Source organism: Excalfactoria chinensis, chromosome 17 (assembly GCF_039878825.1).
Source record: "Excalfactoria chinensis isolate bCotChi1 chromosome 17, bCotChi1.hap2, whole genome shotgun sequence".
Lineage (NCBI taxonomy): Eukaryota > Metazoa > Chordata > Aves > Galliformes > Phasianidae > Excalfactoria > Excalfactoria chinensis.
Genome location: NC_092841.1, coordinates 4,179,723 through 4,205,472, shown reverse-complemented (window position 1 = coordinate 4,205,472; position 25,750 = coordinate 4,179,723). Strand labels below are relative to the sequence as shown.

The window sequence follows — 25,750 nt, the reverse complement described above, 5'->3', positions numbered from 1 at the left end:
GTGGTTGGAAAGGGGTTTAGGAGTTGTATTTTCTCACATGCTGTTCCTAAAGTTAGTGAAATGCCTCTTTGCAATGATCCTGAAAGACACCGTGGGAAGTGATTTCAGCTGCCTTTAGCACTGATGTTTGGGCTGACCGAGCTGGGCACCGCTGTGCCCCTTACAGGCACCCAGCAGCCTCCAGCACTGGATGAAGGCATGCTGGGTGCATCTCAGGGCTTGGTGCTGCTGGCCTGGCATTGACTCTGAGGGGAACTGAGTGTTGCCTCCAACCTGCAGCCCTGTCCTGAAATCCTGCTTTTGCTTTCCTGTCTGCAGTTACCTGAAGGAGTTCCGCACGGAGCAGTGCCCTCTCTTTGTGCAGCACAAGTGCACCCAGCACCGGCCCTACACTTGCTTCCATTGGCACTTTGTCAACCAGCGTCGTCGCAGATCTATCCGCCGTCGGGATGGGACGTTTAACTACAGCCCTGACATTTACTGTACCAAGTATGACGAGACCACAGGAATCTGCCCAGAAGGAGACGAGTAAGTGAAAACTGCACCCTGCTCTGCTGGCATTGGGCTTCTGGGATCAGTCCAGGTGATGATTCCAGCCAGGTCCTGTAGAGAATGAGGCAAGTCAGCAGCAAAGCAGCTTTGTAACATACCTAACATGAGAACAGATGTAAAAACTGTCATAGCGATCCGTGTGTGCCCGGCCTGCTGCAGTGATGATGCTGAGAGTGAAGGGTTTGTTTTGTTGGGTCATCCTTTGTTGTGACAGCGGTAAGCTGAAGTGGAGCAAGATGCAGGAGTTTCTGCTGTGTATGTGGCCGTTTCCAGCAATTAAAGGGTTAACCCAGTAATGCAACCTCACCCACGTGACAGATATGAAAGATAAATAGTGTAGTCAAACTGTGGTCAAATATAGAGAGTGTTTTATATAGAGATGCTATAGAAAGATGGAATTTCAGTTCGCTTTCTTTGTGCCAATACAAACACACAGGAAAAAAAAGCTCTTTATTGGGAAAACAATATTTTTGTGCCCAATTAAGTAAAGTTCTTGTGGCTGCAGCAAAATGGAATAAATCCCCAGCCTGAGGCCTCTTCCAGTGCTTTCTTCCTTGTTACAAGAGAGCTGGAAGGGACTGGAAATACAACATTTGGGGGGTTTTGGCTTCTAGGTCACTGCTTCATACCTGGCTCAAACTCAACAAATGAAAACTGATGCTATCTTGAAACTCTTTGCTGGCTTAGTGTTAGCTTAATGCTGCAAATACGAATTTTGCCTATTCCATCACATTCTGTTTGTATTTCTCAGTGTAAATGGTACTTTCTTTGCCTCAGAGGGGGAAACAAAACATCAATTAAAGTGGTAGCGTTGTGATTTTCCTTCCTTGTCCTGTGCTCTGCACAAAGGGTGCATCTGGCTATAGATAGACTGTTGCAGCCCTGTAGGAGTGCATCAGCAGGAAGCAGTAACAGCATGAAGTCTAGATGGGCTGCTGAGGAAATGGTATGTGCCGTGTGATGTCCCTTCAGTTATGGCTGGTATATCATGACAGTGTCCTTGCTCTTTCCAGATCCCTGGCAGTTATTAGGCTAGAATAACAAGCTGCTGCTGGCTTAATAATCCAATTGTCTACTTGGGAGGGAAGCCGTTACATACTATGCAGTGGCAGATTTAAGGGTTCTGTGTAATGTTGAAAGGCACAGTATAAGAGTTGGCAAAAGCATGTCAACTTACAGCATTCTTTATCATCACCATGTCTTCCAGTAACGTTGAGTTCACTAGCAGTGTGGCTAAAGTTTGGCTTTTCTTCCCTTTCTTCTGTACCTCAGGTGTCCCTTCTTGCATAGAACTACTGGAGACACGGAGAGGAGGTATCACTTACGCTATTACAAAACTGGAATCTGCATCCATGAGACAGACTCCAAGGGAAACTGCACCAAGAACGGAGTCCACTGCGCTTTTGCTCATGGGCCCCATGATCTACGCTCTCCAGTGTATGACATCAGGTTAGTAGAGCTTAGGGCTCTGAATGAAAAGGGTGATTGCTGTGCCCGGATGACTGAAGGACCATGCTGCTTCTCCAGCTACTTAGTGTTGGGGTGAGGATGATGCATCCATTCCTAGTAAGGCAGATCTATAAATTCTCAAGGGAGGATCCTCAAAATGGGGGGAGGGAGCACACTTAAGCAGTTGGAGACTTGTGGGTGCATCAAGAACGGTGCATCTGGAATTGCTTGGGAATGAGGAACATGTATTGCAACTGCTGTTTGACAAAGATTATTCTGCCCAAAATAAAAAGTATGAATTCAATGTACCCACTTAAGGATTTGTTGCTGTATTGATACCACAGTTTTTACTATATGCTGATCTGTCTCTTCATCTACTCAATCTGTCTGTTGTTCACTTAACACCAAGGGAGCTTCAGGCCATGGAGGCTTTGCAGAATGGTCAGACTACATCAGAAGGTGGCATAGAGGGTCAATCTGCAGTTGCTGCTAGCCATGCTATGATAGAGAAAATACTCAGTGAGGAACCAAGGTGGCAAGGTGAGTGTCACTTAAGCTCTGTGGGGCTGGAAAGGTCTGGGTGGGTTTTTTTTGTGGATTACATGCTCCTTTCAAAGCTTTTGTGTATTAAATATAGATCGTGGTAATCTCTGACTAACTGGTTGTATTTCTTGCAGATACAACGTATGTACTGGGAAATTATAAGACAGAGCAATGTAAGAAGCCTCCTCGCCTCTGTCGCCAGGGTTATGCCTGTCCGTACTATCACAATAGCAAAGACAGAAGAAGGAGCCCAAGAAAACACAAATACAGGTACCCTGGTCCTGGGTCTTTAGTTTCTCAGCTGAGTACTGAGGTATAGAAGGAATCTGTAAGGGGAAGGATCTGGGAGTTTCTCTGCTAGATGGTATTTTAGTGTGTCTCCAAGGTGTTTCCTGGCAGTTAGGGGAGACTGTTACTTCAGTTTAGGAGAAAGGGTAACAAAAGAAGTACTTCTGCTTTAAAGATGAAGCATTGTCTCTAATAAATAACTGTTGCTAAATCATGTTACAACTCTGGTTTTGTAGTAGATAGTATCTGTGTTAGTCTACCCCTTCCCATATAAACTCTTATTTTAAAATAAGCAGTGCAAAAAAGAAACACAGAATCGTTGAGCTGCTTGTTGTATGTGCCTAGTGATGGGGATCATGAGGCACAGCGTGACCAGTGCTGTAGCTGGACATGCATTCCTAACCAGATGCTAAAAACTGCTTTTGAGGCACCGGGCTGTTCTCATCACTCAGCTGTCACTGGATTTTTCAGCATGTTGTGTCTCCCTGTACAAGTTTCATCCAAGTTATAGGTCTGTGTTTCCTCTGACACAACAAAGCTTATGTTGAGGTTTCAGTGGGGTTTTTCCTTAGTTCCTTTTTGATAAACGTAAGAGCAGACCAGAAAGTAAGGAGAGAAAATGCATGAAAGTTCTCACTTCCCTTCTCTACCCCCAGCATTCACAGAAATTTTTGAATCCTTACAGAAGCCCTATATTTAAAAACAGTAATTAAATATATATATATATATATCAAAGGAACATTAATCCAAACACATTGAAAAGAAATTGGAATCCTAAGCCAGTTTTCAAGCAGCCGCCATGTGCTTTCTGCCCCTGTCTGGTCCCTTTGGGAAGGGGAGAGGAGAAAGCTTCTCCCTTCCTGATCACTGCTTACTTCTGTGTTGCTTTCCCCACCCCCAGCTGATGTGACTGCCTCTTCTATGCAAGCATCTGCTGCTGCTATCTGCTTCCCTCTGCTGTTGTTTGAGGGAATGAGTAAGAGCATAAAGAGCAGAGGAAGTAGGTCACAGCCAGAATTCAGACCTGGGAAACAGAACAGTTCCAAGCCAGGAGAAAGAAAATGGGCTTGCCTTTTCCCCAGTGACCTGACTCAGCCCCTTTTCCACATGGCCACACTATAACCCTGGAAACATAGCACTGTAAGGGTATTACTTGTTTTAGGATTAGCCAATTAACTTACTAGCTTTCTATGAATGTACAGTTCTGAAAGAGAAACCAGACCAAGCATCTCTGACACTAATCACATCAGCTGCTAATTTTGCTAAGTTGCATTGGTTCCGGTTGCATTCCGGTTCAGGTGAGAACTAAGCCATGCTTCTTTCATTGAAAAATAGGAAGAGAGGGAAGACAGTGCAAGAGCAGCACTGTGGGGGCAGGGAAGCAGCAATAAGCCAAACAGATTGTGCAGCTGGTGGGGGGGGTGGGCAGCTCAGCCTGTTTGCCAATTGAGGAAGCAAAGCTCAAAACATGTTAGTGTATCTAATACAGTCTATCACTACCTTGTTTACACAGATCTTCACCGTGTCCCAGTGTGAAACATGGAGATGAGTGGGGAGATCCTAGTAAGTGTGAAAATGGAGACTCGTGCCAATACTGCCACACTCGCACAGAACAGCAGTTCCATCCAGAGGTACAGTAACCTCCTCAGACCACTGAGTAGCTGAACGGAAAAGCAAACGTATTTCAGGCTGATGAGATGCATAAATGTGCCAGCTGGGAGAGTGTGTGGGCTGCTTGCAGTGTGGTCCTGGGATTCAGAGGAACTGCATGTTGGAAGCTCAAATTCATCTGCTTGACAGAGGTGCCTTTTCATTCGGTAGATTGGATGGGATGGGGTAAGAAAAGTGGGTGGAAATGCAGGTGTGAGAGCGGACTCCTGGGTGGGAGATTGAAAGGACGGTGTGGATTTTAATCTTCATTGGTGATGGTTGCACTAAGCAGTAAATACCCACAAACTGATACTGAAAGCAACCACACTCTCAGAGTGAGCATGCTCAGAGCACTCCGGTATCCTTACAGAATGTGTAATTGAGACCTTGTCCTGGTCTGCTTCATGTTACAGTGTTGAAAAGCTCTGTTGGTCCTGTATCAGCAAAGTAACCATTGCCACTGCCTGTCAAACCTGGGGAGGGGAACAATCCATTTCCTACAGTCATTGTCAATGGTTTGTCTTCCTTGCAAATGTGGCCGTAGCTTTCTGTGCTGTTATCTGTCAGCTGTTTCCTACCTTATACCACTGCATTGGAGCTGCAAATGAGACTGAGAGTTGATGGCAAGTGGTGATCTTTGGGTGAACTGACTGTGATGGGGTGTTCTTTGCGTGAGCTTAACTGTAATGGGCATATTTTGGTGTTTCCATAACCATAGTGGGTTTTTCTTTCTTCGAGGCAAAGCATTGAAGTGGTCGCCCTGAAATCTGTTGGCCTCGCTGCCTTTTTATCTGTGTTTCTATATTGCTGTTGAGTCTCTTCGTAGTACTTTTGTACCTGGGCTGCCAGTCACTGTTTTTCCTGTTCATGTCTGGTTGTTTTTGTTTTTTTTTTCCCCCAACCTTAGATCTACAAATCCACCAAGTGCAATGACATGCAGCAGTCTGGCAGCTGTCCCCGAGGACCCTTCTGTGCCTTTGCACACGTAGAACGTACGTGGGCTGCTTCTCTCATCTTTCATGGATATTTTTGAACTATGGAGAGCTTCTGTCCAGAATAGATAGTGTAAAATATAGGGCCTTAAAGCTAGAACTTTCATGAAGGATTTTCAAAAGCATTAAGTATTAACGTGGACAATTCATAGAGTCATTAAGGTTGGAAAAGACTACTGAGATCACCTAGTCCAGCCATCAACCCTAACCCACCATCCCCACTGACCACATCACTCACTGCCACATCTGCCCTTTTCTTGGTGACTCTGCCACTTCCCTGGGCAGCCTGTGCCAGTAAATTTAATCATTGGTAAACTGGTGATGGCTTCCTTTGTGGCAGTTCTGCTCATAGCTAACAGTTAACTCCTATGACTCCTACTCAGTTTCTGCACTCCAGTCTCACCGTTAAATATACGGTAATTAGAACAGGTTACTTATAACTCAGTAGATTGGCTCTGATACCGACTCGGTTTGTGGCCTTGAGCAGATCTTTGTTGTTTGATTATCCTTTGTTAATGGCAGAATTAGTAATTGCTGCCTTCCTCAAAGAATGGTGAGAGTAAATTCCCTACAGTCTAGAGAGCTCTTTTTATAGGAGGCCTTGTAGACAAGCAGTAATTATAGCTAGGGCTGTGGGCTATAATGGCCCAAGACACAATAGTGCTACTACTCAGCAAGCTTAAGAGAGAATTAAATCTTAATAACATAACAGTGTTTAACAAACTCCCTTGTGTATTACATAGTATTTCTGTTTAGGAGATGCCATACTTATAACCAGATAACTGCACTCAATACTATGTTCCTTTCAAGCCAGAGTAACGTTCTTTGACCAGCTAGCTCACTGCATCCTGGCTGTTTCTTGTGCTATCTTATAGAACTGCACCTTTTTTTAGTCCTTTCTTATTAAGGTGAGCACTGAGGGCCGAATTCACCTGAAATAACAGGAGTCCATTTACTGCGTATACTCTCAGCTTGAGTTTTGCTGATTGCTAATGAGAAATATAGAAGCCAGTACTTTAAAGTCATTGCAGTATAGGTGTGGTGTCAGTTGTGTAGATGGTGTAAAGATGCTGAGCTGTATTAGATGTAAATACTAGAAGTCAATGCCACTTTCTTTTTGTGCTATTGACAGCTGTATTCCTTTCTGTGTATGTTACTTCTGGTAATAGTTTGTACTGAGAGCAGATGGAAACTTCTCTCTCTCAGCTAATTATGATGTATCCATCAGCTTTGTGCCTAGCACAGAAAGAAGCCTTGCTTAGTTCGAGACAGCTGAGTGAATAACATGCAATTCATGCAAAGATGATAATTTTGGAGCAGTTCAACATATAATGTACAAGTGCTGAAAGTAGTAATGTAAGGAATCCTAGCTTAAAAAGTAGCAATTTGTCAGATAAGGATTCTCTTTGCTTCTGTGCTACTTCTAAATAGATGTTTGTGGAATATTTCTTCTATCAGAACGAAGTATTGTTGTTTCTAAATGTCTTGTGGTCTGGTCTAATTGGGCCAATTTGAGGAATGTTCCATTTGCTTTTTTTCCTTGCAGAGCCTCCACTCAATGAGGAGCTGCAGCAATCCTCAGCTGTGTCCAGCCCCACGCAGGCAGGCCCAGTGATGTACATGCCGTCAGCAGCCGGTGATTCTGTTCCAGTCAGCCCTTCCAGTCCACATGCTCCAGACCTTAGCAATGTAGGTAGCCCTGTGAGGGGCCTTGTCTGTGCTTTATAAATCTGGATTTCTCTGAGATGAATGTATTCCATTCACCTAAGAAGAGCAGTCTTAGGTATCCAAAGACACAGAGGCTGTGACATCTTTTCTTTTAGATCTAAGCACCATGCTGTCTAAGAGAGATCCCTTCTTGGAACGTGCAGTTCAGTAGTTTAGTGTTGTCAGTTCACCTATAAAATTTCTAAGCCTTCCTTCCTGTGCAAAGCTTGTTGATATACTTTCAGGAAGGTGGAATGCAACTGTACATGAAGTCCAACGCCTTCCTGTCTGGAGGTACACACTGGGCTCAGTTTCCAAATACTCCTTAAAGGCTGTGAGCCAATATAATCTAAAGCGCATAGCTACAGTTGGGTTTGTTTACATATGTAAACACAAAGGCTTAGCCTGTGCACATTGTTTTGTGACATAGGATATCCTGGATTCTCTCCCTCTCCTCCTTTTGGAGATGGTTAAACTCTGCAATGTGTTTAAATAATGCTCCAGAGCATTGACTGTATTCTGCTTATACATAGAAGAATGAGATCTTCAAATGCTGGGTGGAAAGTGGAAGCACACGAAGAAAGACAAATGCATGGAATGCCAGAGCACTTCATTTTTGCTGAGGACTTTTTTTTTCCTATTAAGTCCTTCCTGTTTGCATTGCTGTTGAAAAGATTACTCACCTTATCAAATAAATACTTGGTCAAGGTTTCAAGAAAGTTAAATGGCAAGAATTTAACCCATTCCAAGCTGGCCAGAATGAGGTGAACTCATTTAGGACCTCTGTTTAGTCCAATTCTCTTTATTTGAGAAGAAAAACGGATAACTTGATTTTTACCAGCACCAAAGCCAGCCAGCAGTTTGTAGTGCTGTTGAATTTGATTGCAAATAGAATTGTGCATAGATCTTGGAAAGGCAAGGCGTGCTGTGTTCTCTGCGTAAATACCACTAGGAAGAAGTGAAAAACAAAACCCCTCCATCCTTCAAATGAATCGTCTAAATGCTCTGAAAGTCCAAGAGAATTGTTGATCTCTTCCACGTTTAGGTCTTTTTCTATCCTCAAGCTCTTCAGTCTTTTAAACAGTCTCTTTACTAATTCCTAGATACAAGCCACAAGGCAACACGTGTATTTCTGAGACATGGGGCGTCTGCGTGTATCTTGCAAACAATTATGACTTTGGTGATCATTTTTACATGATGAATTAATCAAAGCAAAAGGTCCCTCTGGCAGCCAGCCTCACGCGGCCTGTTCTGTTTTGTATTTGTACTGTAGGTGTGGAATAAATCAGGAACTCTGCCAACTAGCCCCACCTCCACCACAGTGAGTAGAAACTTTGCGACTGTAGGGAAGCACAGACAGCAGAATGTCTGTATAAAAGATAAAACCAAAGCATTGCAGGATATTCCCTCTTTCTAATGTCGGCCCCAACTGTGTCATGTTTGAATCTCCGATAGCGGTAGTTGTCTACAAGTTGCTTGAAGCACAGTTATGCTTGTCAGTGCAGGCGAGTAACTTCCTATCCCAGGGAAATGGGATATCTGCACTGAGCCAGGGAGGAGCTTTCTCTAAATCTCATCTTAATCTCCTTTGCTGCTGTCTGTGGCTTCATCTGCAGTGCAAAACTAGCCCTTTATGCATGTGGTTGTGATCCCTGGTTACAGTCCAACGAATAGAAATGCTGGAAATCCGTGTGTTTTTTGTTTTATTTTTCTTTTTTTTTTTTAGTGCAGCTGTCGATACTTGGATTGTGCCTGCATTAAAACTTTCAGATTTGCAACTGAAAAGCAAAAAAGAATAGAGTATTGCACACAGCTCAAATACATTTGGTTGTTCTGACTGCCATAGTGCCCTTCCAGGTTTTATATGCTACTTCTCAGAGTACAAATAGGTTCCACATCACACCGTATTATTGTGGGACTGTATGAATTCTGTATCTACTGGAGCTTTTTCTTGGTTTTTAATTTCTGTTTTCTGGGAGCTTTTATACTTGTGCTGACTGTCAGTAGAACTGATGCACACAGAACTGAATGAGCTCTTCCTGTGATGCCTTTCTTCTTCAAGTTGGTGCCACCAGCTGGCTGCACTTTCCTGACACTTGTTCCTTCTCTTAGATTCTTTGTAGGAACAGCAGTCTCGGAAGCCCATCTAATATATGTGGTTCTCCTCCTGGTGCGATTGGAAAGCCCCACAGCCTGGAGAGCATTGGTTTTCCTCCAGATTCAGTAACGGCAGCCGGCAGCTACAAGAAAGCACCGGGGTTTGAGCGAGAAGATCAGGTGGGGGCCGAGTATTTGAAGAGTTTCAAATGCCAGGTTAGTAGGAAACAGGGGCTGGAAGAGTTGGGGGGGATGAAGAAAGTGGAGAAATTGCCCAGTCTAGCTTGAACGTGTTTTCATTTTTCAAGGAACAAAAAGGAGACAGCATTATGCTAAGTAGCAATTCTCAGGTCTATGCTTTCAGCATCAGTTTGAGTCTCTCCCATCCCACATCTGTTCCTGTCTGCCCAGCTGCCGTCACGTGCTCAGTTTGCAGAAGCTGAGCTGCTTGTTGTTTTCATAATCCCTGACAGTTCTGTCCTTTGTTGACCCCAGGTATCTTCCCACATAGCACTTCTTGCTCTTTCTTTTTTCATATTTAGGTCCTTGTTAAGAGTTACTGTTTCTTTTACTACGTTGTTTCATGGAAATTCATCCTTCTCTGATTTCATTCTGGACTCTTGATCTCCATGGCTTGGTTTATCTTCTGCTTTCAGCATTCATTTCTGCAGTGTGCTAAAAATGTCTTTTGTTTCTCTGACTGTATCATTCTGATCCTTGACTCTCCCTCTTGGTTTCTTCTCATTTGAAGAAGCCTTACCTAATCCACATCCCTAATGACACCACATTGTACCCTTTTGAATACCCCAGTCTTGCCTCGCTGCTTCCTTCTCCAAGTCACACCTTATACAACTGCTCCCTCTGCCTCGGTCTCTTCCATCTCTTCTGCCACGTTAGCTTCTTCGCAGTCAACTTCTTCCTGTGAATTTCCTTTCTTGAAGTTATGGTTAAATAGTTTCTCTGCGCCATCCATCCCAAGTCAGCTGTGTCCAACCCAGGGCTTGGTTTTGATTCCTAACTGGGTTTGTAAATGTAATAAAACAGTAACTCGATTGAGGGGATGTTAGCTACCTTTGTGAGGAGGTGCATGCAGAAATGTCTGATAAGTTTTAGTTTTGTTGGGTTTTTTAAGACAAAAATGTATATACATGTTGTTTGAAAACAGAGATAACAATAAATGCTGCCTTCAACCTGGCTACATATAAACTCTTCCCTGTAGTCTTAAGAAGCCTTAATAAGCTTTTTGCCCTGCTAGTATTGCACTGCTGTGAGAAAGCAGTGGAAATACTCTGTCCAAATAGGATCTTGCAGAAAGCAGTTGAATTTGGAAGCAGGCTCAGTGGGTTTTCTCTTATTTATTTTTACAACTTTGGGAAAATATGATCAAACTTTGCAGCAGGTCCAGTCTCAAACACTGTTTAGTCTAATTAAAATGATTTAGTGACACATACGGATGAAGCTCTGTGCACGTAGGCTTTCTTGTAAATGCTCCCATTGTTTTCATTTAAAGCACATGTGACTTAGGAAATTGCAGATTGATGCAACATATCTTTGGGGGTAAAGCGCAAACCGTGCTGTGATCCTGGCACTGCTTGCAGGCACAACAGCTTGTAGCAGTTGTTTAGAAACAAAAGGAGAAAACATGTGCTCTTTCTCTGTTGCCTCTGCTGCAAAGGAGGAGTGAACCCAAAGCTGAAGGGCTGAGAGAATCCCTGTTTCCTGCCAGCAGAGGCAGGGTGCCAGGGAGGCCCTGCTTTGGAGAAAATGGGCAGCAAGCCTAAGCCAAGGAGAAAGGAGATGGAGCTTGAATAGAGCTTTTAAAAGGAGCCAGATGATGAGCATTTATGTCTGAGGTCCAGGCTGTGCTACAAAGATACTGTATCCAGGTAGTTTCTTACACATGTGGTTTTCATTAAGTAAGAAAAAAAACCTCGTGTTAGCAACTATTTATTCCAGTCATTAAACAAAAAGATGGAAGTAATCACAGTTGCCTTATGTTAAGCTTCTGAAGATGAAATTAGGTGTCTCATAAGCATCCTGATTAAATTTAGTGTTAATGTATCATTACTTACTTTTTTAATCTCCAGTATAATTCCCTTTGGCTGCAGTGGGCACCAGAGATTCTCACGTATGCTGTAAATTACTCTGGTAATTAGGCACTTAAGTTTTCAAATATGAGTGAACAAAGTTAGGAGGCATTCAGGCTCGTCACTGCAGTAAGATTGTAATTCTTTTCCTTTGTAGAATTAGTACAAATAATTCCTATCTTTATTAGAATGAAAAATGTGTCTGCAGGTTCCACGTAGTTTGTGGTAGGGCTGAGCCAACAGCGAGGGCTAAAAATACTGTTCCAGATTCTTAAAGCTGGAAAATGCAGCACTGGAAGGAGCTGAATGCCACAACCAGGAGGTGTTTGGGAAGTCCAGTAGCTTTGTTCAGTGCTGGTCATACAAGATTCAATTTCATTCATAATTTATGGCCTCTGTTTGCTTTCCTGAAGGCCACAGCATGAGCTGGAGAGTTTCAGCCTGCCCTTTGCATTGCTGTGTCGGTGTGTGCCCTTCTGGAGCTAAAGGAGGACTGGCATTGCAGTGACAATTGCTTTAGTCCATTTTACACTGATGTTACCTGGATGTGAGGTGGTGAGAAGTGGGGTTGGCTGACAAATGTATTCATTTCTTTCTTTTAAAGGAGGGGAAAAAAAACCCACAAAGCTTCCAGTAAGGCTGGGCAGCACTGAAGCCAGCCACGCTGGCAGGAAAAGCTCGCAGCGAGGGGGCACAGCTGTGTGTGCCTTCACTTCAGCTGCTGACGTCTGTTGATAGCACATCTTGTGTTCAGATGAGTGTCAAACAGGGCAGGGATGTGCTGGCTAATCTAGCAGACGTGTTATCAGGCGCACACAGATGCAGTAATGCGACGCAGCCATTGCACACAAAGGAAGCCAAGCCTGCGGTTGGTGTGGTAGCAGCTTGGCTGTGTTTAAGCACGCTGTATGTGGCTTAGAGAAGTGTGAGAGAAGGGACCTGCTGCAGAAGGATCTTGGCTGCCTATTTGCCATGCCTTGACCTCCTTTCCCCCCCAAACCTGCCCAAAGGCAGAGAGTTCAACAGAGAAAATGATTTAATCAGGGAAAACAGGGGATGGATCCTGCTGCTGCTACTCTTTCACCTGCCTGGTAATGTCATACCTCTCCAGCATCCAGTTGTCTTTCTTTTTTCACTGTTTAAGCCAAGAAATCTAGGTGTATTGCTTCAGGCCAGCATGGCATCTCTTGCTGCTGTTGTTCATTTTGTCCTACAGAGAGAGTGATGCAAATGATTGAGCAGATGTTCCTTGATCACATCTGATTCACATAAAGGGGGCTGGCAACCAAGTAGACCTGACTCTGAGCAGTCGCTTTGTCCCCTTTCTGTGCACAGAGGGTGTCACTGATCTCCCTGTGCTTTGCTATTGCACACATAGCAGCATAGGAGGAGCAGAGCACAGGCTGCAGACCATTACATGCCAACAGGCTCCTGAGACCACATCCTTCCCAGCTCTGCCTGGTGTAGCTCAGCACTGCTGATGTCTTGAGGCAAGAGGGTTGAAGCCCGTTAAGGGCGTCGTGCTGCAACATCCTGAAGCTGAATTTTTAGACTGGATGGTGGAAATCTAAATACATGTTGGCAGTTCTGCAATTCCAGCCAGCATTGACCTCAGTTATGTTTTATAGCTTTGAGGCCTCTGTTTCAAGCAATGGGAGAGGGATGCTTTTGCTTTTAGAGTTGGCCTGTTATCACTTTTATTTTGGTGTGGATGATGAAAAGAATTTGAGGAGACGATCCAGATTCTTCCCCATAAAATTGTTCTCTTTAATATTACATCTGTTCTTCTAGAAACTGTGCGAGGCCAGCTGAGAGCTAAGAGCGATTGAGGGAAGCCATAATCCGCAGACTTTATTTTCCCAAAGCTGCAAAATATTTACATAATTTAAAAGTACAGTTTGCCTCCCACTGGTTCTGCCTCTATTTTTATTTATTTATTTTAGACACTGCTTGGGGTGCTGAGTTATTTATAGCAAAGCAAGATAAGCCATATTTGGTCTTGGTTCTTATGATGTCTTTAGTGCCAGCACAGGACTATAGAGGCACTGTAGCCAGATGTCATTGTGGCAAGTCTTTGTGTAACTCCAAGCATGATATCTTGGTGTATAGAAAGCCAGATGGGTTAAGGGTGTTCTCAGGTTGCTGCATACTCCTCCTCCCCTAATTCTCCAGTGCCCAAAGCAGAGCATGAAGGAGACGGGGACTGTGCTTCCCATGGCCTCTCCAAAGCAAGCCAGTGCTCAGCCATTCTTAATTTTGCTGCTAATCCCCCCCGCTTATCTTCTGTTTTGTTTATTTACCGTAGCAAGCAAAAATGAAGTCCCATTCACTGGAACACAGGAGCCAGGAGCAACCATTGTTACAGCCCAAACAGGTACTGTACTGCTAGCTTAGCGCTCACACTGCCACAAACAAAGACAGCAGGTCTCTGTGGATCCAGACAACTCTGCAGGGAGTAAATGTCACTCCAGACACCATGAGGGATGCTTGGCTTGAGGGATTATTTTATGAAGATGGGGTGATTTGGTGGATGAATTGTTTGTGACTGGCTAGGCCTTTGTGGATTCAGGAAGAATTCATGGGCTTGGACAGTAGTGCCAGAGAGCGTCTCCAGGCTACAGAATATAGAGCTGGAATGGATCTCCAGAGTCATCTAAGTTCAAGGATTTGGCAAAGAGAATTTAATATCGGGTTCTAAGTCATGTACTGAACTAAGTCTGAGTGAGAGATTGTGTGACCCCGTCCCTATGATTGCATGCAACGTGTGGGTCACAAGAGTTAATTCTGGGGCAGCCTGAAGGATGTTTATAATACTGGTGGGGAAAAAAAAGTCAGCAGAAATTAAAGAAAAGCTGTTAATCTCCTCCCCCACCCCCAGCCCAGTAGTAGCACCAGCCATCTGTCAGGTTGGAAGAAGGCAGAAACAGGTTTGCTGCTGATCTTTGGCTCATGTCTGCGTGTTTTTGAAGGGATTTTTCTATATAGAAGTCTTATTTTGTGCATCTTTCCATTTTAAAACTCTCTTTTTTAGGACATACTGGGTATTCTCCCAGTGGGGAGCCCGCTGACATCCAGCATCTCCTCCAGTATCACCTCCAGTCTGGCTGCAACACCACCAAGCCCCGCTGGCACCAGCAGCATACCAGGCATGAATGCCAATGCCCTTCCTTTCTACCCAACCAGTGACACCGTTGAGTCTGTCATAGGTAACTTTGCCATTTTCACTTGTTAGTAGGGCTTCCTCAGACGTGGATCACCAGGTATGAGAACTGGGATAGCACGAGTGCTCCAGCGAACTCCAGTTTGTGTCAGTGTTGGCAGATTCCTGAGGCTGTAGGCTTTTTCTGTGACCAGGACATCATGTGTTTTCCACAGGTCATTATAGGTGAAATTGACCCAGAGGACAAACAGAAGTCCTCTGCTACTTATGTGAAATGTCAGATGGTGTAAAGGGCCTTAGTTTTAGGGGTTGTCAAAGTGATGAAAAGGGTTTGGAACAGGCAGGAAATCACCAGGGCATTTTCTCCCAGCTACAACAATACAACTGCAGATTTATAGCAAGGGCCACCAGCAGGTAGATTGCAAGGACTTGCCCTTTACAGAATGTGGGACAGAGGCTGTAAGGAAAAGGAGAACGGGAGAGTTAAGAGTGGGGAATCGTTTCCTTTTAGGTAGGTACACTTTTTTTGGCCACCTATTTTTTTATTAAATCTAACATTTCTGAGGTGATCTCATTAATTTGTTATAAATAACAATAGAAAGGAGTGGGCATGAGTGGGATGAAGTTATTTTGATCGAGGTTAGTGAAGAGATACGTTCAGGTAGATTTAATACTTGCAGGCATTCATAACCTTTCTTTATGGTTTTTTCCCTCATCTTTGAACCTCAGAGATGATTTTGAAGTGTTCCCTTCTGCTGGTTTTCCTTTCCAAGCAGCTCTTCAACAAAGTAGGGACAAAGCAGAAGCCAGACCCAGACGTTCATTAGGTAGTGCTATTGCATATTAAGGGCAGACTTGAAAGAGCTGTTTGGGGAAGACTTATGGGAACTTCTGTTATTTCATCAAATATTTGTATTTTTTTCTTTTTTTATATATAACAATTAGGAATGCTTTGAGACAAAGAGAAATCGGATCAGGCAGAAAAAACCTGAGCTGAAAAGCTGCCCATGACACTTCTGCCAAACTGTTGCACAGGATGGATAGTAGGGCTGTGCAGATGACAAATAGAGAGCAAAGGCTCCTCTGCATGTAGGCTCTTTGGGCCATCCTATCTCTTGAAGTTGTTGGTCCTTTATAACATAATTGGTACCTCTGTGTCTGGCAGAGTCTGCCTTGGATGACCTGGACCTGAATGAATTCGGAGTGGCTGCCCTGGAGAAGACATTTGACAGCAGCACAGTGCCCCACACGAGTGGCATCATGATAGGTACATGAAAGCAACAGAGCTTTCTTTATCTTCTGCCAAGCAGTGTTGCCCAGTCACCTCAGTGGAGCCAGCCCAATGAAGCTCTAAAACCAGTCCCAAATAATGTTGATTTAAAAAAACAACTATGATAACAAACTCTGGCAACTGCTGAGCATCTTTGAAGTGAAAGCTTGCCCTTGTTGACTAGCAGGGCTGAGTTCTTGCCATTAGGCCCAGGTGTCTTGGGGATGTTTCTTAAGACTGAATGGGGCTTGCTTGAAATTTTTTTTTGTTTTGTTTTTTTATAAAGCATGTAAGTAGACTGTAGAAGGTATCTGATACCTTTAAAACCAGTCCAAAGTATAACGATTTGCATCGTAAGCAGAAAATTCTCCTTAGCAGTAACAGGAAACTCACTGACCTGGTAATGCTATCCATCTGTCTCAGAGTGTCATCGTGATCTGCTGGTTTGATTCCTGTAATGTCTGTCTCATCTTTAACGTGTGGAGGTAGGCAGGGGCCTCTTCTATCCGTCTCCATCCTGGGGAAAATGAAATCTCGTAGCTTTTCAGAAGTGGTGTAGTTTCTGGTTGCCCTGGTTCTTGAGGATAGGTTTTGATTTGGAGCTAACGTTCCTTTCCTGAAGGCTTCCAGGGGAGCTATGCTACCTGGAGTTGTACTGAGGTGTGGAAGGAACCCTAAAGAATATCACTTCCACTTCCCTTTCAAAGATGGGAGTCTGGTCAGAGTGCATGTCTGCTGGTAGCCCTACTTCTGCTGCTACCAACTGCAGTGGCTTTGAGATCCTCCGCACTGCTTTTCCTCTGTCAGGGCTGGGTGTTATCTGGTGGTCTTCCGAGAAGGAAGATCAGGAAAGAATGGGCAGCAGGGCTGAGGTCTTCCTCAGTGTGTGTGTGGCAGGCAGACTGACCTCTTGTGTAAGGGAAGTGTTCTGTCTTTGGAGCTTCGGTTTTTGTTTGTTTATTTTTAGTTACGGAGAGATCTGAACATTCAAATAGACCTAAAGCTGGTCACTGAGTTTCAAAAGATCAGGTCGTGAGCTGGCTCAGCAGTTCAGTCTTCTCACTGCAGGTTGTTCAGAAGTATGAAAGGCAGAGGAACATGCTTTAAAAGGGATTTTTTCATTACCAAGTATTTTAGCAGATACCAGATGCATCTTCTCTAGACTGATAGGGGCTGAAGTTGGTTCAGGAAACCTTTTGTTGCATTGGCCGATGACAGAGCAGTCCACTGAATTCTACAGGGTCTTAACCTATGTGGCTCATGGAACAGCAGTTTCAGTGCTCCTCCTAAAGGCTCAGAGGGGAAATCAAACACAGTGAGAGGCGGAGGGAGTCCTGAGGGTCTTAGGAGAGAGGGAAGCTAACGCCTTCTGCTCTGATCTCCTGCGCTGCGCTCTGGCCCATACTTCATGTTCATACATAGCCATCCTCTCTGTGTGTTCTTTGTCCAGGTGGGAGTTTGCTGCAAAGTTCTGCTCCTGTAAATATCCCCGGGTCCCTTGGAAGCTCTGCCTCCTTTCACTCTGCCTCTCCTTCTCCACCGGTCAGCCTCTCATCGCATTTCCTCCATCAGCCCCAGGGGCACTTAAGCCAATCAGAAAACACGTTCCTGGGGACATCAGCCTCTCATGGATCATTAGGTAAATGCACAGTGTGTGTGTCCCATGTACATGCCTGTCTGTACCATGTAAGTATTTTCTTTTAAGTTAGCTTTAATTTTAATGTATTATTTCACTGCTGCCACTTATCTCTTCTTCCCATGAGAACAGCAGCAGTACCAGAAGCTGCTTTACCAAGAGCTGGTTAATATCTTGAGAACAAGGGAACGATTCTCTCTGTTCCCCATACTTCTAAACTGAGAAAAAGATCAAGAAAAAGAGCTCTGACCTTTCCTACCAGCAGCATTCTGCTGAGACTTCACTAGGGTTGAGTTCTCAGCTTTGCTGAGTCAAGGTGGGGATTGCAAGTTTGCTCTTGGGTCTGCTTTGTAGGTTAGGTTGGCTTCTAAGCCAACTTGGTTCATTGAATTGTTTTCTGTATTTGGTGCAGTATGGACCAAAGTCAGTTTTCCAGCTGTGTCTGCTTTGCTCCTTTTTTCCCCTCTCTCGAGGATCTGATTCGTGTGTGAAGGGAGGGGAAATTACTTTGGAGCTTCAGACCTGTTGGGTAGAACTGGGAACTGAAGGCCCAAAGGCATTTTGTTAAGCAGGTGCTGGGTTACCTTGAGAAACAACTGATGGCCTCAAGGCTACGTGACACTTGCTCTGCTGATTTCTGTGTTTGTAATACTAAATACTCATTCTTTATAGTAGAAGTAAATGTTGATTCCAATGTGATATATGCTCTAATCTCTAATATTCAGCTTTACATAATAAAACGAGTAAATGCTTTTGTAAATCTACTGCTGCATGCGTTTGTCTGTGTAACTGCATCACTTGTTTGCAGAGGCCAAAGCCATGCTTCCATGCCTTGTGATTCCTACTTGTTTGGCTGTAACAGCTTCTACAATTGCAGTAATATGAAAAGAGACCTCAGAGGGCATCTCTGCTATTAACTAAGTGGTTTTCCATATGATTTACTGGCGTGTAGTTATTACTTATTTGTATTGCAGTTTAGTTGAAAAGAGCTAGTCCTGGGCTGGTTCCCATTGTGTTAGATGGTCTATGTGCAGAGAAGGCATTCGTGATCAAAGGGACTTGCTATTTCAAATGACCAGTGAGAGCATCAGGTGGAAAGGGAGTAAAAAGAAGCTATGAGGTGAGCTTGGTCAGCATTGCGGCAGAATCTGTGGCTTGCCAGAAGCCTGCTTAGTGCTAGACTCCAATTTAGGGGCTTTAAAAGTGAAGTGTGAGTTGGGCTTCTGTTAAAACTTGCTCTCAGCTGAGCAGCTGAAATGGATCAATGATAAGTGGCTTGAGCCAGTGAAGAGCCCTCACTGCTTTGCTGCATGAGAACTCTGCTGTTGGCTGGCACTGACTGGGAAGTAAGTAGTGTTGTGTTAGCCTTCAGGGAGAGGCTTGCTTGCAAACAAAGTCAGTTTGATCTGTAAGATCACAGTCTCCACTGCAACTCAGTTTGGTGGTGCCTGCACCCAGTAGTGAAAAGGACTCCTACATCAAATGGGTGCACGTGGCATCAGAGGAGGTCATCCAGCTCTACCTGTGTGGGAGCTTTTCCTGCCAGTCCTCCCCATGGATGCTTATTTTACATAAACATATTTTGGTTATTAAAGCTACAAATTTCAGAGTCTGTGCAATAACAGTCAGCTTTGGTTCAGCTGTTTCTCTGTTGCTTTGTCACTTAAGCCAGTGACAGTCACTAATTGTGTGCTAAGACTCTGCAGGGGTCTGTATACTTCCCCTATGAATTCCCACTGTGACGGACTTTTGGGTCCTAGGGATGAAATAAATCTTAGCACGATCTTCTCTTTCCTCTGTACACGTTTTTGAATCCTGGATTTCACAGGGGTAGGGAGGAAATGGGGGAATTGCCAGCACCTGTGACATAACCCTCTCTATTTCCCTGTGAAACAGGTTTAAATGGGATGAACAGCAGCATATGGGAACACTTTGCTTCGGGGAGTTTTTCGCCCAGTACCTCACCTGCATTTCTGTCAGGTCCAGGTGCTGCGGAGCTGGCACGGCTACGGCAAGAACTGGATGAAGCCAACGGCACAATAAAGCAGTGGGAAGAGTCTTGGAAACAAGCCAAACAGGTATGGGGGCAACTTCTGGAGGGGTGAGAGGGTATCTTGGGATCACTGAAGTGTTTGAAGGTCTCTCAGGCCTGGCAGCTCACTTAGATCTATGAGAACTTCTTGCTGTGCCAGTTTTCATCCCATTACCTCTGTGGGCCAAATCTGTAGGACTGCAGCCCAACCAGACGGGTACCCAGAATGGGAAGCAAAGCACTGTGGGGTTTCAGGATTTGGGAATTGGGCAGGTTGATCAGAATACGCTCCTGGCAAGGAATGAGTGGAAATGGTTATTTTTGCCTAAGATTCTTTCTTGGAGGCTGATCAAGTATTTAAACAGCTTCTTTTACCACGTTGGTTGGAATCTGCAGGCTTGTGATGCTTGGAAAAAGGAGGCAGAGGAAGCAAATGATCGCGCCAACACAGCTAACATGGAATGTGAACTGGCTCGGGAGCAGAGGGAAGCCTTGGAGCTACAAGTGAAGAAACTACAGGAGGAGCTGGAGAGGATCCACAAAGGCCAGGACCCTCAGTTTCTGCGCTCCTTCTCTGACCTGGAAACCCTCTCACTCTCTTCACTTTACACCCTCCAGAAGCAGCTGCGGGCAAACCTGGAGAAAGTCGATAAGGTGAGTGCCAGGGCTCTGCAGGGGATGGCTTTGCTGCCTCTGCTCCCGCTGATAGCAGCTGCCCTTCTTCTCTGTACCTCTGCCAGAAATGCGCAGCCTGTCAAAGCAGTTTGTGGATGCAGCCAATGTGAGATCTAGGAAAATAGCCACCTCTTCTCTGTGCCTAAGGAACAGAGCTTCCAGTCGATCAAAACTGCTCTGATCTTAGTGGTCCTATAGGAGGGCATCGTGCTGTGCTGCTTTGCCTGTGTATCAGAAGGCAAATGGACGGCCAGCTGCAAGCCCATCCCCTTGCAGTTCCCCAAACCGTGCAGCAACGGGACTCTTTGTTTTTTCTCCATCCCTTGCTTACGTTTTGCCCTGTCCCCATCTCTTGCAGGCAGTATTTCAGATGCAGTCAGTGAAATGCCTTAAGTGTCAGGAAGAGAACCGGGTGGTGTTACCATGCCAACACGCAGTGCTGTGTGAGACGTGCGCCGAGGGGGGCGAGTGCCCCATCTGCCATCCCAACAGGCCCCATGCCCTCCAGTCGTGACCTTCTGAGGACACTCGTTCTAATCATATCATAGAGAACTTTTTAACTTTATACGTACGTACATATATATGTATGTGTACATATATATATGTATGTGTAGATATATATATGTATATATGTGTGCGTATGTGCGTGTTTGTGTATGTGTGTATATATGCACACGCACGCACATACCCACATAAAACAGAAATTAGTTGCAGAGCACTTTTTAATATTTTACATCCCGTATCTAAACTGCCCCTCACCCCGTGCCCCACTAATTCTATAACTCTTGAGGAACTTTGAGAGCTGTTTTTAATACAGATCAAAGGGCCATTTGCAAAGAGTCTGCGTTTCTCCTCTTTTTCTATTTAGGTGATAACAAATTTTTGACTATTTCCAGAAGGATTTAGGGTGGGCAAGAGGGGGCTTCCACGTGCTTTCCAGAGGAAGAGTTGAGATCATGGGGAGGATCGAGGTGAATTGAAATGACTTGTTTCACGTCTTCAATCTCCCTGCTCTTTCACTGAGCCAGCTTGGTTAAAGCTGTCCTCCCCGATGGAAGCTCTGCTGGGTCCCTGCCTGGTGAGCCTCACGTTGCTGATCTCTGAATGTGCAGAAACTTTGTCTGTCGTTTAAAAACAGCAAAGTTCACTTTTTAAAGTTTTTTTTTTACACTCTTTGTATATTTATATGAAAAGAAGAAAAGGGGGGGAAAAAAATTATATATATATTGTACCTAAAGCAAGCCAGGCCCCCCAGATTCAGTGACCAATAATCGTTGCTAATACAGCTAACCTTGCAGGTTTGAGCAGCCTTTGAGTCATCATCCTTGTGTCAGCTGAAGCCCTTTGTGAAAGGGAAATGGATGCACAGGTTGGTTCTCTGCAGACACCCCTTTCTTTGGTGGCTGCCTGAAGAATTGGTACCGTTTCAGACCAGATTGGTTTTCATTTAGCCACAGGGACCTCTTTTGTAGTCACTGCTGGATCACGTGAAGCAATTCCAGATGCAGTCTAAGGACTCTTGGTTGTTTTTACTTATGGACAGAGTTGGCATTCCCTGTTTCAGCAGCTCAGGGCTGAACTGTGGGCTGCTGAGTCCAGAAGCCCTCATGCCAGGGATGGTGCCAGCCTGTGGTGACAGAGAAAGCCCCGCGTGGAACAAACTGCTGATAGATCAGTTGAGGCTGGAGCTGGAGGGGAACGTGCATTCCTTGCTTTCTGCTGTTCCTTAGGTGGGGGTGCTTCTTCCTGCTCATCACTGTGGCACAAAACACAGTGTGTGTTACCACTTATAAACACAGCCGCTCTTTGTATGTGTACATGAAAGCGTTGTTGATGAGGAAGTTCTAAAGCTGGTTGGTCTCGTGGTGCCTTGCGGCAGTGTTTCCCATGTTAGTTATGTTACAGAGAGGAGGGAGCTAGAAAGGAAGAGGACTTCAATTTCAGGTTCTCATTTTAAGGTTCAGACCTCATCAGCCTCTCTGGTGCTGTGATTGGTAGCAGTGTGCAGGTTGCTGTGTGCAGGCTGGGCTGCTGAACCAGCCAGGTCAGAGCAGAAGGAAGCATCTCCATCAGAGGAATGTGGTTGCAGGGCTCTGCAACCCTCTCACTCTCCTTCTTCCCATCTCAGCCTCCATTCCTGAGCAGGAGTGTAGACCTTACTGGTGTTTCTGACCTGCTGAGTTTGTTTTGGGCTGTTGTTCCCAGACACCACCTGCAAAAAGAGCTCAGGGACTTTCTCCCCATTAGGATCCTCTTTGTATTCGAATTTATTCTCTTAGCTCATTTCAGAAAGGCAAAGGAGGAAAATCCCACAGACTAATCCAACACGAGCCACGCTGTCCGGTGTGCTTCTTTCTAAGGAAAAGAAATGCCTCCAGCTTAGACCTGCCAGCAGCTGAGCTTTCCCATGACATCCTTCCCCAGCACATCCATTGGGTTTTCCCCTCGGGTGGATTGCAGTAACCTGCTGGGATCTCAACCAGAAGGCCGCTCTGTTCTCTCAGTACTGTTGCTTTGTGCAGGGATGCTGCCTGCGCTGCCCCCTCCCAGCCCTGGGAAAGCACTGGAACCTCCAGCACAGCCCCCCCTGTTGTTGTAGGAACACCCAAATCATTTCCAGAGCCTCTCAGCGAAGCCTCCTGTTCTAACACAAAGACCTAATTAGGTTCGCTTCTGTAATTCCACCTTTCCCTTGTACGGCAAGGGTTAAGATGCATTCCAGGATGATCTCTTAAGTACAGCTCTGTGTAGTTCTTTTGTTTTGTTTTTCCCATTAACATGTTGGTTTGGGGTTGTTTTTTTTTCCTTCCCCCCCCCACCTCCACGTGTATTTTATTGCAATTAGCATCAGGTTTTTACATTTCTTTTTCTTTCTTTTCATTGGAGAGACGCTGTTGGGTGGACACTGTGGCTGTTTGGTCATACAGCCTCCTCTGAATGCCTGGGCCATGGGGCAGCATGTCTGCCTCACTCTGCTCTTAAGGAAGGAGCTATTATTAAAAGATGTGAACGTTTCTCTTTTGATTTAGAGCAAAAAGGAAGGGGGGGGGGGGGGGTGAAGCACAGGAGTGGGATGGGGGGGAAGGAAAAAGCCCCAATGAAGGTATATATTAAAAGAGGTGTTTTGTTTTAACTCTAAATTAAACAGTAGGAAATGAACCCCTGATTCAGGTCTCTAACAGTCCCAAGAGGCAGAGCCCAGCAGCCTGCTTTGCTCTTCACGCTGTCCCCTTCAGCTGCACCTTGCCCTGCTGTGTGCCCATAGGATCTATGGGGAGGTGATGCTTGCCCCCCCCCGGTTCCCATGGAGGATCCACAGAGGGGGCACAAGGAACATTCCAGACCGCAGTAAGCATGGCTTTTTCTTGTTTAGCTTTATTGGGTTTTGGTTTCTTTACCCCCTTTTCAGAAGCTAAAACAATTCCTCTCTTTTAAAACCGATCTCGAAGGACCAAAGAAATCAAAGCTTATGGGTGGTGTTTTACCTTCTCTTTGCCACCCGCAGCCCTGGGCTGTCCCCATGCCCTGCCCTGGCCCCAGCTCAGCCCTCTCTTTGTGCATCACGTCGGCTCTTCTCTCTTTCCTCCGGTGCTTCAAGAAACACTTCTTCAATGGAGGTCTCTGTGAGTTTGTTTGCTGCTTTCAAAACAAAGAAGTATCTGAAATGTGAATGATTTTTCTTAGGCAGCTGGTGGCAAAGAGGAGGTCGGCTCTGTGTGATTTGTGAACAGGGCAGCATTTGCTGCCTAGGGCAGGGCAGAGGGAAGGCAGCGTTGTGCCCCTGGCTGTGACCCATCCTCACAGCACCGCGTTATGGCTTCAGAGAGCTCTGCAGCCATCTTCCACGCGGTGTGTAAAGACTTCTTTGTACAAAGCAACCTGGTGCTATGATGTGTACAACCCCTCTCACGTACTGTCGAGCTTCTGGCTGAGGCAGGAGCTCCCTGTTCCCAGCCGTGCAGCAACCCAGCAGAACCAAGGGCAGCAGGGCTGGCTCAGTGCGAGCTGCCCTCCCCAGCTGGTGCTGCCCGTGCACACAGGCTCCCTATTGGAGATGGACTTATTCTCCCCTCTTTGGGAAGCTGAGAAGTGATGCTTCTCAGCTGAGAGCTGGAAGAGGGGAGGGGAAAGGGAGCCTGGCTTGTATTGTGAAAGCACAGTATCTTAAAGGTCAATAAGCTTTTACTTCATTATAGCAAAACAATATAGAAGCAGATGGCTTGAGACAACGATCTCCTGGGTAGAGAGAGACCAAGAAAACAAAGCTGTGGCTGCAGAGGGGAGCTGAGAGGTGTGATGAGCTGCAGTTTAGGGCCCCTCAGCTCAGCCCCAGGTGGGCAGCAATGTGACACAGCCTCGGTGGGAGCACAGAGCTCTCCTTGAGCAGCCCCCAAAGGTTTGTGCTCTCTGTGCTCCGAGCCATGTGAGGCAACCTTTAATGCCAAACGGATTCAGTAACCCATTGCTGCTCCGTAGCCTCCAAATCTCCTCTCTCTCTCTCTCTCTCTCTCTTTGTCTCCTTTTCCCCCCATCTGAGAAGGAAGAACATGACCAGAGTTCCAGTCCACCTTGGAGCAATGGCCAACAGCAGCCTCGCTGCGACCCACGTATGGCGCAGTGTTTCTTTCCAAGTGAAGTATTCCTGCAACCACTCATTGCAGTGGAGAGATTTCCGGGGCTTCCCCACTCCATAGCTTCCAATGTTTAAAAGTACAATATACGTTTAAAAAAACAAGAAAACAAGATAATAATAATGCTAATAATAATAACACACTGCAGTATTTCTGGTGGCGATTCGTGGCCAGGCTCCTCCTCACCACCCTTAGGAAGGTTGGAGCAGGGCAAGGAACGCCCCGAGTCCGTGTAGAAGTTGGCAGAATGGTGATCTAATGGTGTGTAAACGTGTTGTTGATTCCATGTATAGAGCTGTGATTTCAACTGTCGTTCTCTCTCGTACGCTGTAAATATGTGTTTTATTTTTGGCTGTCGGAAATAATCTGGTTTTAGACTCTCTTTTTCTTGGCAGAATGAACCTTGCATGTGGGGCTGGAAAGAACTCAAGCTGTGTCACAGTTTCCAAGGGCAGGATGGATGTTGTGGTGTTGTTTTGGTTTGTTTTGGTTTGTTTTGGTTGTTTTTTTTTTTTTAGAGGACAATAAATTTTTATTTTTTTGCTAAGAAAAAGAAAAGCAAAGAATAAAGGTGAGTGTGAGTGTGTGTGTGTGAGTGTGTGTGTGTGTGTGTGTGTGCTGGATGGGGTAGGGGGGCTCTGTGCCATCACAGCACGCTGCTCCCCTCCATCAAGGCTGCTTTCATCCCTCCTGCATTGTGCCCCTCATTCTGGGGCTGCCCTTTAGGATAAAGGGGGGGGGTCTGATGGGGTTGGGTGGTGGGGACCCTTTGGGAATGGCACATCCTTGCCCAGGCTGAGTGAGGTGAGCTCAGCAGAGCCCCTGTGACCGCAGTGTTGCTGTGTATGGCTTTGGATGCAACATTGCCCTCTCTGAGTTTCCAAGGATGAGCTTTTATTTAAGGCTGCATTCACTGCTTCTTGTTCTTCAGGCACAACGGTCAGCCATATAGACCCATTTAGGCTGTTTAGCCATGAGACA

The 25,750-nt window shown here is 45.3% G+C and overlaps 1 protein-coding gene across 6 annotated transcripts in view; it reads left to right on the top strand.

Annotated features, from left to right (window-relative positions):
• Positions 1 to 25,317, top strand: part of UNK (unk zinc finger) — a 39,247-nt gene extending 13,930 nt beyond the window's left edge. The window contains exons 2-17 of one of the 6 annotated variants that reach the window (XM_072351992.1): positions 319 to 528; positions 1,825 to 2,001; positions 2,411 to 2,541; positions 2,679 to 2,814; positions 4,346 to 4,463; positions 5,390 to 5,474; positions 7,021 to 7,163; positions 8,455 to 8,502; positions 9,294 to 9,494; positions 13,671 to 13,739; positions 14,397 to 14,571; positions 15,691 to 15,792; positions 17,246 to 17,434; positions 19,412 to 19,509; positions 19,860 to 20,117; positions 24,679 to 25,317. In XM_072351992.1, coding sequence (XP_072208093.1) covers positions 319 to 528; positions 1,825 to 2,001; positions 2,411 to 2,541; positions 2,679 to 2,814; positions 4,346 to 4,463; positions 5,390 to 5,474; positions 7,021 to 7,163; positions 8,455 to 8,502; positions 9,294 to 9,494; positions 13,671 to 13,739; positions 14,397 to 14,571; positions 15,691 to 15,792; positions 17,246 to 17,434; positions 19,412 to 19,509; positions 19,860 to 20,117; positions 24,679 to 24,846 — 2,308 coding nt within the window. In that variant the 3' untranslated portion in view covers positions 24,847 to 25,317. Of the gene's footprint in view, positions 1 to 318; positions 529 to 1,824; positions 2,002 to 2,410; positions 2,542 to 2,678; positions 2,815 to 4,345; positions 4,464 to 5,389; positions 5,475 to 7,020; positions 7,164 to 8,454; positions 8,503 to 9,293; positions 9,495 to 13,670; positions 13,740 to 14,396; positions 14,572 to 15,690; positions 15,793 to 17,245; positions 17,435 to 19,327; positions 19,510 to 19,859; positions 20,118 to 20,496 lie in introns of all 6 variants that reach the window. The other 5 variants (XM_072351987.1, XM_072351988.1, XM_072351990.1 and 2 more) reach the window with 5 other exon arrangements.
• The last annotated feature ends 433 nt before the right edge of the window (positions 25,318 to 25,750 follow it).